General features: G+C 40.5%; 1 protein-coding gene across 4 annotated transcripts in view; it reads left to right on the top strand.

Annotated features, from left to right (window-relative positions):
• The window catches only part of smchd1 (structural maintenance of chromosomes flexible hinge domain containing 1), a 71,628-nt gene that overhangs the window by 49,622 nt on the left and 5,938 nt on the right, over nt 1–16,068 (top strand). For all 4 annotated transcript variants that reach the window (XM_061922195.1, XM_061922193.1, XM_061922194.1 and 1 more), the window contains 7 exons: nt 625–707; nt 782–904; nt 970–1,151; nt 7,644–7,753; nt 11,598–11,668; nt 11,740–11,908; nt 13,793–13,945. In XM_061922195.1, the coding sequence (XP_061778179.1) occupies nt 625–707; nt 782–904; nt 970–1,151; nt 7,644–7,753; nt 11,598–11,668; nt 11,740–11,908; nt 13,793–13,945 (891 nt within the window). The remainder of the gene's footprint in view (nt 1–624; nt 708–781; nt 905–969; nt 1,152–7,643; nt 7,754–11,597; nt 11,669–11,739; nt 11,909–13,792; nt 13,946–16,068) is intronic.

Here is a 16,068-nt window from a genome sequence, read left to right as displayed (position 1 = left end):
CATAAAACAAGAATGGGAAAAAATTCAACTTTCAAAGCTTCAACAATTAGTTTCCACAGTTCCCAAACGTTTATTGAGTGTTGGGTAAAAGAAAAGGTGATGTTACACAGTGGTGAACATGCCCTTTCCCAACTACATTGACACGTGTTGCAGCCATGAAATTCTAAGTAAATTATTTGCAAAAAATAAAACAATGTTTGAGTTTGAACATCAAACATCTTGTCTTTGTAGTGCATTCAATTGAATATAGGTTGAAAAGGTTTTTTAAATCATTGTATTCCGTTTATATTTACATCTTACACGATTTCCCAAATTATATGGAAACAGGGTTTGTACATGCCACTAATTAGCATCAGCGATTTAAGAGTGCGATTTTATCAGCTCAACATTTGGTAATGAGAACGACAACTAATTGAACGGCTGTTGTGTAATGAGTACAATACTTACACTAAAAAAACACTTTGTTGGTCTCAACAACAACACATTCGACTTAATGGCAAAGACTGCTTCCAGACTAGAGAGACAGGCCTAGGACGAACTGAACTGTTTGCTTTCGTTTGTTTTCTCCTCCATAAACATTCTTACAAATGTGCAAAATGATGACGAATGATTCTCTTTCCCCAGCTCGGTACGAGAATGCGGAACGTAATGAGAGCATTCTTAAAAACCAGCTCATAATGGAGTTGAACCTACGTCCACCAGTCACTGTAAGACCTTCTCTTGTGTGTAAACGAGATGCGATGTAACAAGTCCATGAAGACCTTTGAGGTATTCTCCACAGATCAAAATGGTCGACAAGCACCTGAGCAGAAAGGTGTCTGAAGCTAACCAGATTGAGAAAATGCCCAGGAGAGTCTGCTCAATTCCAAAATACTTGGACGGGCAGCAGGATGTTTTGGGAAAGGTAACGAGACCTGGTCTCACCGACTCGCAAACAGGCTTGACGACATTTGTTCTTTTCGAACGCAGGTCGGCCACCTGGCCTTTGTGCAGGACGACGACGCCGCCAGGGTCATTTCCTGGCACATCAGGGGCGACATGGATTGCGTGGTCACCAAAACGAGGGAGGCGGCAAATAGGGTGTTCCAAGCCACCAGAGGCATGCAGCAGGTCTTGCCCCTTGACTGTGTTTACGTACAACCTGGACAAAGGTATCTTTTTAGTGCTTATTTGTTGTATCAAATGTAACCGCTTCTGCTTCTTCAGTCTAAACCAGGGGTGTCAAACTAATTTTACAAACCCCGTTTCCATATAAGTTGGGAAATTGTGTTAGATGTGCTGAATGTGGCTTGGCATTGTCTTGCTGAAATAAGCAGGGGCGTCCATGAAAAAGACAGCGCTTAGATGGCAGCATATGTTGTTACAAAACCTGTATGTACCTTTCAGCATTAATGGTGCCTTTGCAGATGTGTAAGTTACCCATGCCTTGGGTACTAATGCACCCCCATACCATCACAGATGCTGGCTTTTGAACTTTGCGTCGATAACAGTCTGAATGGTTTGCTTCCCCTTTGGTCCGGATGACACAATGTCGAATATTTCCAAAAACAATTTGAAATGTGGACTATTCAGACCACAGAACACTTTTCCACTTTGCATCAGTCCATCTTAGATGATCTCGGACCCAGAGAAGCCGGAGGCGTTTCCGGATGCTGTTGATAAATGGCTTTCGCTTTGCACAGTAGAGCTTTAACTTGCACTTACAGATGTAGCGACAAACTGCATTTAGTAACAGTGGTTTTCTGAAGTGTTCTTGAGCCCATGTGGTGATATCCTTTAAAAATTGATGTCGGTTTTTGATACAGTGCCGTCTGAGGGATTGAAGGTCACGGTCATTCAATGTTGGTTTCCGGCCATGCCGCTTACGTGGAGTGATTTCTCCAGATTCTCTGAACCTTTTGATGATATTATGGACCGTAGATGTTGAAATCCCTAAATGTCTTGCAATTGCACTTTGAGAAACGTTGTTCTTAAACTGCTTGACTATTTGCTCACGCAGTTGTGGACAAAGGGGTGAACCTCGCCCCATCCTTTCTTGTGAAAGAGTGAGCATTTTTTGGGACGCTGTTTTTATAGCCAATCATGGCACCCACCTGTTCCCAATTAGCCTGCACACCTGTGGGATGTTCCAAATAAGTGTTTAAGGAGCAATCCTCAGCTTTATCTGTATTTATTGCCACCTTTCCCAACTTCTTTGTCTTGTGTTGCTGGCATCAAATTTTAAAGTTAATGATTTTTTGCAAAAAAAAAAAAATGTTTATCAGTTTGAACATCAAATATGTTGTCTTTGTAGCATATTCAACTGAATATGGGTTGAAAATGTTTTGCAAATCATTGTATTCCGTTTATAATTACATCTAACACAATTTCCCAACTCGTATGGAAACGGGGTTTGTACTTTATTGATTCCTTCAGGAAAATTAAAATTCCAGAATTCCAGCAGCATTGTACAGAGTTGAGATCAATTTAAAAAGTAAATAATAGGGGTATAAATGGAAACAAAATTGAAAAATATTAAAATAATAATACAAATAAAAAGAAACAATGGGAATAAAAATATGATAGTAAAATAAGAATATAACAAGAGAAACTAGGCAGTAGTGACCACGTTATGAAAAAGTATTGCACTGTAATTGTTTTGCATCCCCTGTCATCCTAGTACCGCCCCCCAAGCCCCCCCCCCCCCCCCCGCATCCCCAGAGAGGACAAAGGAGTTTTTTAGTTTAGTTTTTATTTTTTAGTCTATTAGTCCTGGCACTTGGGATATGCATCAGTGTGTGAATGTGTGTGTGAATGGGTAAATGTGGAAATAGTGTCAAAGCGCTTTGAGTACCTTGAAGGTAGAAAAGCGCTAAAGAAGTATAACCCATATAACAGGATGATGCATGCATTTATCATTTGTTTTCAAAGCGGTTACAAAAAAGTGGGACCCCCAAAATGTACTGTGGGACCCAATTTTTATGACTTGATGGGTCCCTGGGACCCCATTTTGAAAATTCCTAGCGCCAACTCTGATGGAGTATTGTTGCGTGCTAAACAGCAGCAGGCGGCTGTGGCCTGTGGGCCGGTTCTAATACTAATCAAATATCATCTCGGTGGCCATTAATGATTAATTTGCGGGCCGGATCTGGCCCGCGGGCCTTGAGTTTGACACCCCTGGTCTAAACAATTCACAAGCTGTTGTAACGGTCACAGATTATAAAGGTATGGCATCAGAGAGTTGGTCTTCAACTGGGTAAGAAGCTACTAAACCAACAGGAAAAAATACAACAAGCAAGGCGAACACATGTCTTCAGCGCTAAAAATATCTTGCGGCGTGACCCCAGAAATAAATACTGGGACCAAAACTGTTTAATCTCTATATACAAACAACGTTTGTAAATTTACTAACAACTTCAAGTGAATATAATTTGCAGATGACACAACTGCGTTTTGTCCAGGAGAGAACACAAACATTTACAAACAGCCAAAATTGTGCATAAAGCAAACTATAACCTGCTACCCAAGAATATAAAACGATTATTTTCAACATAAAAGAAGAAATATACACTTAGGGAACATGTTTACTTAAAACTAGAGATGTCCGATAATTACTTTTTCGCTGATATTCCGATATTGTCCAACTCTTAATTACCGATTCCGATATCAACCGATACTGATATATGCAGTCGTGGAATTAACACAATATTATGCCTAATTGTGTTGTGATGCCCTGCTGGATGCATTAAACAATGTAACAAGGTTTTCCAAAATAAATCAACTCAAGTTAAGGGAAAAAAATGGCAACATTTTTATTATTATTGAAGTCACAAAGTGCATTATTTTTTTTAACGTGCCTCAAAACAGCAACTTGGAATTTGGGACATGCTCTCCCTGAGAGAGCATGTGGAGGTTGAGGTGGGCAGGGTTTGAGTAGCGGGGGGTGTATATTGTAGCGTCCCGGAAAGGTTAGTACTGGGAGGAGGTTCTGGGTATTTGTTCTGTTGTGTTTATGTTGTGATACTGTGTGGATGTTCTCCCGAAATGTGTTTGTCACTGTTGTTTGGTGTGGGTTCACAGTGTGGCGCATATTTGTAACAGTGTTAAAGTTGTTTATACGGCCACCCTCAGTGTGACCTGTGTGGCTGTTGACCAAGTATGCCTTGCATTCACTTCTGTGTGTAAAAAGCCGTAGATATATGTGACTGGGCCGGCACGCAAAGGCAGTCCCTTTTAAGGTTTATTGGCGCTCTGTACTTCTCCCTACGTCCGTGAAACCGATACTGATAATTTCTGATATTACATTTTAAAACATTTATCGGCCGATAATATCGGCAGTCCGATATTATCGGACATCTCTACTTAAAACATTTTTATGCACATACAACACTTAAGACCTTATTTTTTGTTCCGCCCACCTTACGAAGAAAATATTTTGCACCCCCCCACCATGATTATAAATAGTATAATTTGTCTATAAAATTGTTATAACTATACTTCTGCATAACATTATTAGCAATAAAGGAAACAACACGCCGGTCTTCTTCTCATCTCCCACCGTGGTTACAGTGAAGCCAAGTGCTGCATTGGCTTCATCATATTCTGGTACGGCAAAAAAAAAAAACATGTTCCCCGAGGTCACACGCGCCCCCCTGGCATCGCACCACGCCCCCTCCACTCCCACCATTTAGGAAGGACTGGATTAAGCAAAGAAGTCATAACAATTTACTAAAGTGATCTAGTTTAAGAAATAGTACAAACTCGGTGTTTACAAATTACAACGACGAAGTATCCTGATAAACATCTTTAATCTTATTTTGAAAATTAACAATTATATTCGTCTCGTTATGTGAATCAAAACTTGTTGATGAGAAGCTTGTTTATTATTTATTTGATACTTATTCGCTTTTTGTGTTGCAAATTGAGTACAAACAAATGTGTTGGAAATCGCGATGTAACGGAAAGGAGTACAGTAGGGGTGGGGGGCACAGGTCCGGGGGCCATGGATGAAGTGCTGGCTGTCTAGAGTCGGGACCGGGGGTGGACCGCTCGCCTGTGCATGGGTTGGGGACATATCTGTGCTGCTGACCCGTCTCCGCTCGGGATGGTCTCCTGCTGGCCCCACTATGGACTGGACTCTCACTATTATGTTGAATCCACTATGGACTGGACTCTCACTATTATGTTAGATTCACTATGGACTGGACTCTCACTATTATGTTAGATCCACTGTGGACTGGACTCTCACTATTATGTTAGATCCACTATGGACTGGACTCTCACTATCATGTTAGATCCACTATGGACTGGACTCTCACTATTATGTTAGATCCACTATGGACTGGGCTTTCACTATTATGTTAGATCCACTATGGACTGGACTCTCACTATTATGTTAAATCCACTATGGACTGGACTCTCACTATTATGTTAGATCCACTATGGACTGGACTCTCACTATTATGTTAGATCCACTATGGACTGGACTCTCACTATTATGTTGAATCCACTATGGACTGGACTCTCACTATTATGTTAGATCCACTGTGGACTGGACTCTCACTATTATGTTAGATCCACTATGGACTGGACTCTCACTATCATGTTAGATCCACTATGGACTGGACTCTCACTATTATGTTAGATCCACTATGGACTGGGCTTTCACTATTATGTTAGATCCACTATGGACTGGACTCTCACTATTATGTTAAATCCACTATGGACTGGACTCTCACTATTATGTTAGATCCACTATGGACTGGACTCTCACTATTATGTTAGATCCACCATGGACTGGACTCTCACTATTATGTTAGATCCACTATGGACTGGACTCTCACTATTATGTTAGATCCACCATGGACTGGACTCTCACTATCATGTTAGATCCACTATGGACTGGACTCTCACTATTATGTTAGACCCACTATGGACTGGACTCTCACTATCATGTTAGATCCACTATGGACTGGACTCTCACTATTATGCTAGATCCACTATGGACTGGACTCTCACTATTATGTTAGATCCACTATGGACTGGACTCTCACTATTATGCTAGATTCACTATGGACTGGATTCTCACTATTATGTTAGATCCACTACGGACTGGACTCTCGCTATCATGTTGGATCCACTATGGACTGGACTCTCACTATTATGCTGGATCCACTATGGACTGGACTCTCACTATTAGATCCACTATGGACTGGACTCTCACTATTATGCGAGATCCACTATGGACTGGACTCTCACTATTATGCTGGATCCACTACGGACTGGACTCTCACTAGTACGTTAGATCCCCTACGGACTGGACTTTCACAATATTATGCTAGACCCACTCGAAGTCCGTTGCGTCCAGTTTCCCCTAGAGGGGGTGTGGGGGTGGGGGTCACCCACATTTGCGGTCCTCTCCAAAGTTTCTCATAGTCATTCACATTGACTGGGTTGTGAGTTTTTCCTTGCCCTTTTTTGGGCTCTGAACCGAGGTTGTCGTTGTGGCTTGTGCATCCCTTTGAGACACTGTGATTTAAGGCTTTATAAATAAACATTGATTTATTGATTGATTGATTGACAGTAGGATTAACCTCTTAAGGCCCAAGCTGTTTGTTTACATGCTTTTTTTAATTTCTCTTTGCTTTTTAGGCTTATTGGACCTTAATTAGCATACAAACTAAGAATCATCTTTTGATATGATGTACTTAGTCCATAAGTAACAAACGTGTACTTCATGTTTAGTGATATGCTAATTCTTTTTACACATTTTTTTCTAAATTCTATTGTATGTTATACCCTTCTGACACCACCAGATGGCAGTATAAGTGTCAACCTGAGTGGGCATAAGACCCCAATTTAGTAGTATACACCAGTGGTCCCCAACCACCGGGTGGGCCGTGGCCCGATTGGTACCGGGCCGCAGAATAATTTTTTATTTTAAAAAAAAAAATATATATATATATATATATATATATATATATATATATATATAACATTTTTTTTTCATTAAATCAACAGAAAAAACACAATATACACTTACAATTAGTGCACTAACCACAAAAACCTCCCTTTTTCATGACAAAAACGTCCCTTTTTCATGACAAAGAAAAAGGAAAAATGTATATATATATATTTTTTTTTAATTATTATTAAATCAACATAAAAAACACAATATACACTTACAATTAGTGCACTAACCACAAAAACTTCCCTTTATCATGACAAAAACGTCCCTTTTTCATGACAAAGAAAAAAATATATTTATATATATTATTTTTTAAATTTTATTAAATCAACCTAAAAAACACAATATACACTTACAATTAGTGCACTAACCACAAAAACCTCCCTTTTTCATGACAAAAACGTCCCTTTTTCATGACAAAAGAAGAAAAAAAAGAAAAAAAAAGGGGATTCCCCCCCCCCCCAATACAAAAAGGTTGGGGACCACTGGTATACACAGTTTTGGAAATAAGAGCTAAAAGGTGCTGTCCACGCATGTGCCCACTAAGCCTTTAGAGGTGTTAAATCTTCCTACTCCGTTTTGGACGTGCTTTACTGAGAAACTGGAAATATGTGATCTACCATATTCTAACAGTATGAATGTTCGAAATGAACTTACACCATAACCATGACATAAACTAATCATGTGATACTTGCAGGCCGCTGCCACACATACGTCATGACCAACCTCTGTTCAAACCCAGCGGGAATCCCGTTTTTGCAAGAGACCTCCTTATTTACACCAAAAGCAACATCGAATGTAACATGGGTGAGTGTTTCTTTTCTCACATAGTTTTTTTCTGCTTTGTGGATCAGTTGTGGTTCTTGCTTGAATGGCGCTCTGTGTGCTATTTTATTTGTATTTTGTTTGGCTGTGGTGTTTGGAATGGTTGACTGTTTGATTCCGAGGAGTCTGATTCAGCTATTAACCTTGCACTTGTTGAAGAGATGAATGCCGGAGAAACCCCGCGTGTTCCGAGATAGGGAACCTGAGGCCCGTCGATACATGCAGCCGAGCCCTCTGTGCTGCCTCATGCCTCTCTCGGTATCTCGAATCAAACCGGTTCTTGCAATGTATTATTCGGTACATAAATCATAAAACCTTTTCAAAACAGCTTACAAAAACTCCTCTTGGCTGCTGATGTATGCGCACAACAAGCAAGCATGAAGACGGTCTAGAAAAACTAAATTTTTTTATTTTATTTGTATCGACCCAAAGTTTGGATCGATTTAGAATCGTAATCATTGACATGAAACATTGACAGAAATGTATCAGTCCCTCGGGGATCTCTTGGTCTTTTTATGAGATACCTGAATTTGCAAAAGTTCTTCCAAAAATTGCAATAGAAAGTACATTTCTCAAGGTGTTTGTTGCAATTACATAGCGGGAAAAAGAGACAGTTGTATGTTTAATGTACGGTAAGAATTTTTGTTAAATCCTTTATTGTGGTCCCCTTTTATTTAGAAAAGTATCAAAGTATCGAAATACATTTTGGTCGGTACCAAAATATTGGAATCGTGACAACCCTAGTGTGTGTATATATATATAAATATATATGTATATATATATATATATATATATATATATATATATATATATATATATATATATATATATATATATATGTATGTATATATATTTATATGTATATATGTGTATGTATGCATATATATATATATATATGTATATATATTTATATGTATATATGTATATATATTTATATGTATATATATTTATATGTATATATGTATGTATATTTATATGTATATATATTTATATGTATATATATGTATATTTATATGTATATATATTTATATGTATATATATGTATATATATGTATATGTATATATGTATATATATGTATATATATATAATATGTGTGTATGTATGTATTTATATATATATGTATGTATATGTATGTATGTATGTATATATATATGTATATATACATGTATATATGTGTATATATATATATGTGTGTGTGTGTTATATGTATATGTGAAGTGAATTATGTTTATATAGCGCTATTTCTCTAGTGACTCAAAGCGCTTTACATAGTAGAACCCGTTATCTACATATTTAAGCTACATTTAAACCAGTGTGGGTGGCACTAGGAGAAGGTGGGTAAAGTGTCTTGCCCAAGGACACAACGGCAGTGACAAAGATGACGGAAGCGGGAATCGAACCTGGAACCTTCGAATTGCTGGCACAGCCGCCCTAACATGTTTGCATGTATGTGTATATGTAAGCATATACAGTATATGTACACACATATATATGTATACACATATATATATATGTATATATATATATATATATATATATATATATATATATATATATACACACACACACACCCGTATATATACAGTCGCGATCAAAAGTGTACATACACTTGTAAAGAACATAATGTCATGGCTGTCTTGAGTTTCCAATGATTTTCTACAACTCTTATTTGTTTGTGATAGAGTGATTGGAGCACATACTTGTTGGTCACAAAAAACATTCATGAAGTTTGGTTCTTTTATGAATTTATTATGGGTCTACTGAAAATGTGAGCAAACCTGCTGGTCAAAAGTATACATACAGCAATGTTAATATTTGCTTACATGTCCTTTGGCAAGTTTCACTGCTATAAGGCACTTAGGTAGCCATCCACAAGCTTCTGGCAAGCTTCTGGTTAAATTTTTGACTCCTCCCCTTGACAAAATTGGTGCAGTTCAGCTAAATTTGTTGTTTTTCTGACATGGCCTTTTTTTCTTCAGTATTGTCCACACGTCAGGACTTGGGAAGGCCATTCTAAAACCTTAATTCTAGCCTGATTTAGCCATTCCTTTACCACTTTTGACGTGTGTTTGGGGTCATTGTCCTGTTGGAACACCCAACTGCGCCCAAGACCCAACCTCTGGACTGATGATTTTAGGTTTTCCTGAAGAATTTGGAGGTAGTCCTCCTTTTTCAATGTCCCATTTAAAGCACCAGTTCCATTGGCAGCAAACAGGCCCAGAGCATAATACTACCGGTGGGATGGTGTTCCTGGGATTAAAGGCCTCGCACGCCAAATTTCTTCCCCCCTACAAAAACCTTCCCCCCGGAAGACATTTGGCGTGACAGCCCCTTTAATACCTGAAGGACCCCGATGAGGGCGTGATAATACCAAGTTATATGACTCTTAAGGGTTACAGATACAAAATTAGCGAAGCAAAAATAGCTTGAAAGTTTAGCATGCTGGAATGCTAGTATTTTTTCCTTACCGTTATTTTTCACCTATGACAATCAGCCAATTATAATGCTTTTAAAACAGGCAGCTGTGTGGGCTGCTTTAAGCAAGTTATATGACTCTTAAGGGTTACAGCTGCAAAATTAGCGACGCAAAAATATCTTGAAAGGTTAGCATGCTGGAATACTAATATTTTTTCCTTACCGTTATTTTTCACCAATGACAATCAGCCAATTATAATGCTTTTAAAACAGGCAGCTGTGAGGGCTGCTTTAAGGTCCTTCCACCCTCATTGGGGTCCTTCAGGCAATAGAGGTTCTGTCACGCCAAATGTCTTCCGGGGGGAAGGTTTTTGTAGGGGGGGGGAAATTTGGCGTGACAGCCTCACCTTCTCTCCTCCAAACATATTGCTGGGTATTGTGGCCGAACAACTCCATTTTTGTTTTATCTGACATCACATGGACAAAAAAAAGACCTTCTTAAGGAAAGTTCTGTGGTCAGATGAAACAAAAACTGGGCTGTTTGGCCACAATACCTAGCAATATGTTTGGAGGAGAAAAGGTGAGGCCTTTAATCCCAGGAACACCAAACCTACCGTCAAGCATGGTGGTGGTAGTATTATGCCCTGGGCCTGTTTGCTGCAAATGGAACTGGTGCTTTAAATGGGACAATGAAAAAGGAGGACTACCTCCAAAGGAATGTCTAAATCAGGCTAGAATGAAGGTTTTAAAAAGGCCTTCCCAAAGTCCTGGCTTAAACGTGTGGACAATGCTGAAGAAACAAGATCATGTCAGAAAACCAACAAAATTAGCTTATCTGCACCAATTTTGTCAAGAGGAGAGGTCAAAATTTCAAGCAGAAAGCACATCATTGCAGTGAAACTTGCCAAGGGACATGTAAGCAAATATTAACTATGCTGTATGTATACTTTTGACCCAGCAGATTTGCTCACATTCTCAATACACCCATAATAAATTCATAAATGAACCAAACTTCATGAATGTTTTTTGTGACCAACAAGTATGTGCTCCAATCACTCTATCAAAAAAAATAAGAGTTGTAGAAATGATTGGAAACTCAAGACAGCCATGACATTGTTCTTTACAAGTGTATATAAACTTTTGATCGCTACTGAATGTGTGTGTATATATATGTTTGTATATGTGTGAGTGTGTGTGACCCTCCATCCATCCATTTTCTACCCCTTGTCCCTCTCGGGGTGGCCGGGGGTACTGGAAGTATAACTGTAAAAATCTTGCTGTACGATACAGGTGCTTGGGTCCCTTTTTTCAGGAACACTAATACAAAATGACGTAATGATTCGGATGGCAATCGATTTTTCTTGCAGCACCACACATTTAGCCGTCACTTTTGCTTTTTGTTCCTTGCAGTGTTCAAAAATTTCCTGGGGGACACAATTTTGATGGACGATTTGAACTCTGCAACCAACTACAGACAAATCGTGAGTGCCGCCTTCTTTTGGTAACGCCACAGCAGTTATTTTGCCCCTGAGTAATCTCCTTTCGCTTCCAGTTGGTCAAACATAAAATCCGCTGCCCCAGCATCCTGACCCGACAGGGCGACCGCGTGAGCATGAATGGCAAGTTTGGAGGTGCCCAGAACAAAGCCCCCCCAATTGCCAATCTGCAAGTGTTCGGGGCCCCCCTCTCAGACAACTTTCACATTCTGAAGAAGGAAATAGGTAGGAGTCGACCTTGTTCCTATTACAAACCCCGTTTCCATGTGAGTTGGGAAATTGTGTTAGATGTAAATATAAACGGAATACAATGATTTGCAAATCCTTTTCAACGCATATTCAGTTGAATGCACTACAAAGACAACATATTTGATGTTCAAACTGATAAACTTTTATTTTGCAAATAATTAACTTAGAATTTCATGGCTGCAACATGCAAAAGTAGTTGGGAAAGGGCATGTTCATCACTGTGTTACCTCACCTTTTCTTTTAACAACACTCAATAAACGTTTGGGAACTGAGGAAACTAATTGTTGAAGCTTTCAAAGTAGAATTCTTTCCCATTCTTGTTTTATGTAGCGCTTCAGTCGTTCAACAGTCCGGGGTCTCCGCTGTCGTATTTTATGCTTCATAATGCGCCACACATTTTCGATGGGAGACAGGTCTGGACTGCAGGCGGGCCAGGAAAGTACCCGCACTCTTTTTTTACAAAGCCACACTGTTGTAACACGTGCTGAATGTGGCTTGGCATTGTCTTGCTGAAATAAGCAGGGGCGTCCATGAAAAAGCCTGCGCTTAGATGGCAGCATGTGTTGTTCCAAAACCTGTATGTACCTTTCAGCATTAATGGTGCCTTCACAGATGTGTAAGTTACCCATGCCTTGGGCACTAATGCACCCCCATACCATCACAGATGCTGGCTTTTGAACTTTGCGCCTATAACAATCCGGATGGTTATTTTCCTCTTTGTTCCGGAGGACATCACGTCCACAGTTTCCAAATATAATTTGAAATGTGGACTCACCAGACCACAGAACACTTTTCCACTTTGCATCAGTCCATCTTAGATGAGCTCGAGCCCAGCGAAGCCGGCGGCGTTCCTGGGTGTTTTTGATAAATGGCTTTCGCTTTACATAGTAGAGTTTTAACTTGCACTTACAGATGTAGCGACAAACTGTTTTTAGTGACAGTGGTTTTCTGAAGTGTTCCTGAGCCCATGTGGTGATATCCTTTAAAGATTGATGTCGGTTTTTGATACAGTGCCGTCTGAGGGATCGAAGGTCACGGTCATTCAATGTTGGTTTCCGGCCATGCGGTCTACGTGGAGTGATTTCTCCAGATTCTCTGAACCTTTTGATGATATTATGGACCGTAGATGTTGAAATCCCTAAATTTCTTGCAATTGCACTTTGAGAAACGTTGTTGTTAAACTGTTTGACTATTTGCTCATGCAGTTGTGGACAAAAGGGTGTACCTCGCCCCATCCTTTCTGAGCATTTTTCATGGAAGCTGTTTTTATACCCAATCATGGCACGCACCTGTTCCCAATTAGCCTGCACACCTGTGGGATGTTCCAAATAAGTGTTTGATGAGCATTCCTCAACTTTATCAGTATTTATTGCCACCTTTCCCAACTTCTTTGTCACGTGTTGCTGGCATCAAATTCGAAAGTTAATGATTATTTGCACAAAAAAAAAGGTTATCAGTTTGAACATCAAATATGTTGTCTTTGTAGCATATTCAACTGAATATGGGTTGAAAATGATTCGCAAATCATTGTATTCTGTTTATATTTACATCTAACACAATTTCCCAATTCATTTGGAAACGGGGTTTGTACTTTGTATAGTTCAATATTTACTGTAATTTGAAAACGACACAGCATGCCATACTGGCGGGCTTAGTTTTGATGGTAAAGGTCTAAGAAATTAATTGGAATTGTTCGGCGGGCCTTATTTTGCCCAGGTTTTGGTTAGACATCTTCGTTGCGTTTGAATGCTGCTGGGACAAAGTTTATTGGCAACAATGTTGATGATTGGCCACACTGTGCAGGGAAATTGCGGGGATCGGACCTAATTCCGTGCTCAACGTCTTCTTTTCCCGCTCCAGAGCTGCTCACCAGGTACCGCTCGGCTCTGCAGAACAAGTTGGATGCACAAGAAGATCGCGAGGATCAGCGGAAACAATATGCTGAGATGCAGACCAAGCAGCGAGAATTGGATGAAAAAAAGAAGGAGCTGATTGAAGTCGAGATGGAACTGGGTAGGTTCCTTCGCGGGACTGCATGTGTTTGGGGTCGAACGGCTCACAAAATCTACGGTTCGGATTAGGGAGGATTTATGAGATTCATCTGATTTCTGAAACTTTCGGTTGAACGGACATGGTTCAGAGCGCATGGTTTTCTTAGGTTGTAGGTTTTTTCTTTGTTACTGATCAGTTTGGAGGGTTCTGATCATACACATATGGTGAGGATAGGTAGGGCTAAGTGATTTCCGTGCTAACGGCACAGATAGAATCAATCAATCAATCAATGTTTACTTATATAGCCCTAAATCACTAGTGTCTCAAAGGGCTGCACAAACCACTACGACATCCTCGGTAGGCCCACATAAGGGCAAGGAAAACTCACACCCAGTGGGACGTCGGTGACAATGATGACTATGAGAACCTTGGAGAGGAGGAAAGCAATGGATGTCGAGCGGGTCTAACATGATACTGTGAAAGTTCAATCCATAATGGATCCAACACAGTCGCAAGAGTCCAGTCCAAAGCGGATCCAACACAGCAGCGAGAGTCCCGTTCACAGCGGAGCCAGCAGGAAACCATCCCAAGCGGAGGCGGATCAGCAGCGCAGAGATTTCCCCAGCCGATACACAGGCGAGCAGTACATGGCCACCGGATCGGACCGGACCCCCTCCACAAGGGAGAGTGGGACATAGGAGAAAAAGAAAAGAAACGGCAGATCAACTGGTCTAAAATGGGAGTCTATTTAAAGGCTAAAGTATACAAATGAGTTTTAAGGTGAGACTTAAATGCTTCTACTGAGGTGGCATCTCGAACTGTTACCGGGAGGGCATTCCAGAGTACTGGAGCCCGAAATGAAAACGCTCTATAGCCCACAGACTTTTTTTGGGCTTTGGGAATCACTAATAAGCCAGAGTCCTTTGAACGCAGATTTCTTGCCGGGACATATGGTACAATACAATCGGCAAGATAGAATGGAGCTAGACCGTGTAGTATTTTATACGTAAGTAGTAAAACCTTAAAGTCACATCTTAAGTGCACAGGAAGCCAGTGCAGGTGAGCCAGTACAAGCGTAATGTGATCAAACTTTCTTGTTCTTGTCAAAAGTCTAGCAGCCGCATTTTGTACCAACTGTAATCTTTTAATGCTAGACATGGGGAGACCCGAAAATAATACGTTACAGTAGTCGAGACGAGACGTAACATCGTAGAATCCCAAAATTAGCCAAACAAAATCTACTGTGAAATGGAGAATCTCACGGAAATTGACGTAAATGGGACTGAAATGCTTTAATCACGAGGAGAAACATTTGTTTGTGGAAATCATGTGTTGGCGAGCAGAAAAAACAATCAACTGCCCCTTCCTGGACTAAAACCTGCTCGGTGCCTTTGTGGTTAGAGAGTCCGCACTGAGATCGGTAGGTCGTGAGTTCAAACACCAGCCGAGTCATACCAAAGACTATAAAAATGAGTCCCTTTACCTCCCTGCTTGGCACTCAGCATCAAGGGTTGGAATTGGGGGATAAATCACCAAAATGATTCCCGAGCGTGGCCACCGCTGCTGCTCACTGCTCCCCTCCCCTCTCAGGGGGTGGAACAAAGATCAAATGCAGAGAGTAATTTCACCTCACCTAGTGTGTGTTTAACTTTAACTTAACTAAACAATATCAAACTTAAATGACAATCGACTTGTAATTCTCTTCCTAAACGCAAGAGGGCAGTATTTTCCTGAGTGAGCAACTGCAACTCTTGCTGATTAGCTTCTTGTGTGTAGTGAAGTATATTTATATAGCGCTTTTCTCAAGTGAATCAAAGCGCTTTTACATAGTGACACCCAATATCTAAGTTACATCTAAACCAGTGTCGGTGGCACTGGGAGTAGGTGGGTAAAGTGTCTTGCCCAAGGACACAACGGCAGTGACTAGGATGGCACAAGCGGGAATCGAACCTGCAACCCTCAAGTTGCTGGCACGGCTACTCTACCAACCGAGCTATGCCGCCCCAAGTGTGTAGCAAGTTCCATCCATCCATCCATCATCTTCCGCTTATCCGAGGTCGGGTCGCGGGGGCAACAGCCTAAGCAGGGAAACCCAGACTTCCCTCTCCCCAGCCACTTCGTCTAGCTCTTCCCGGGGGATCCCG

Source organism: Nerophis ophidion, linkage group LG15 (assembly GCF_033978795.1).
Source record: "Nerophis ophidion isolate RoL-2023_Sa linkage group LG15, RoL_Noph_v1.0, whole genome shotgun sequence".
Classification (NCBI taxonomy): Eukaryota; Metazoa; Chordata; class Actinopteri; order Syngnathiformes; family Syngnathidae; genus Nerophis; species Nerophis ophidion.
This window is presented reverse-complemented; position numbering and strand designations above follow the sequence as displayed.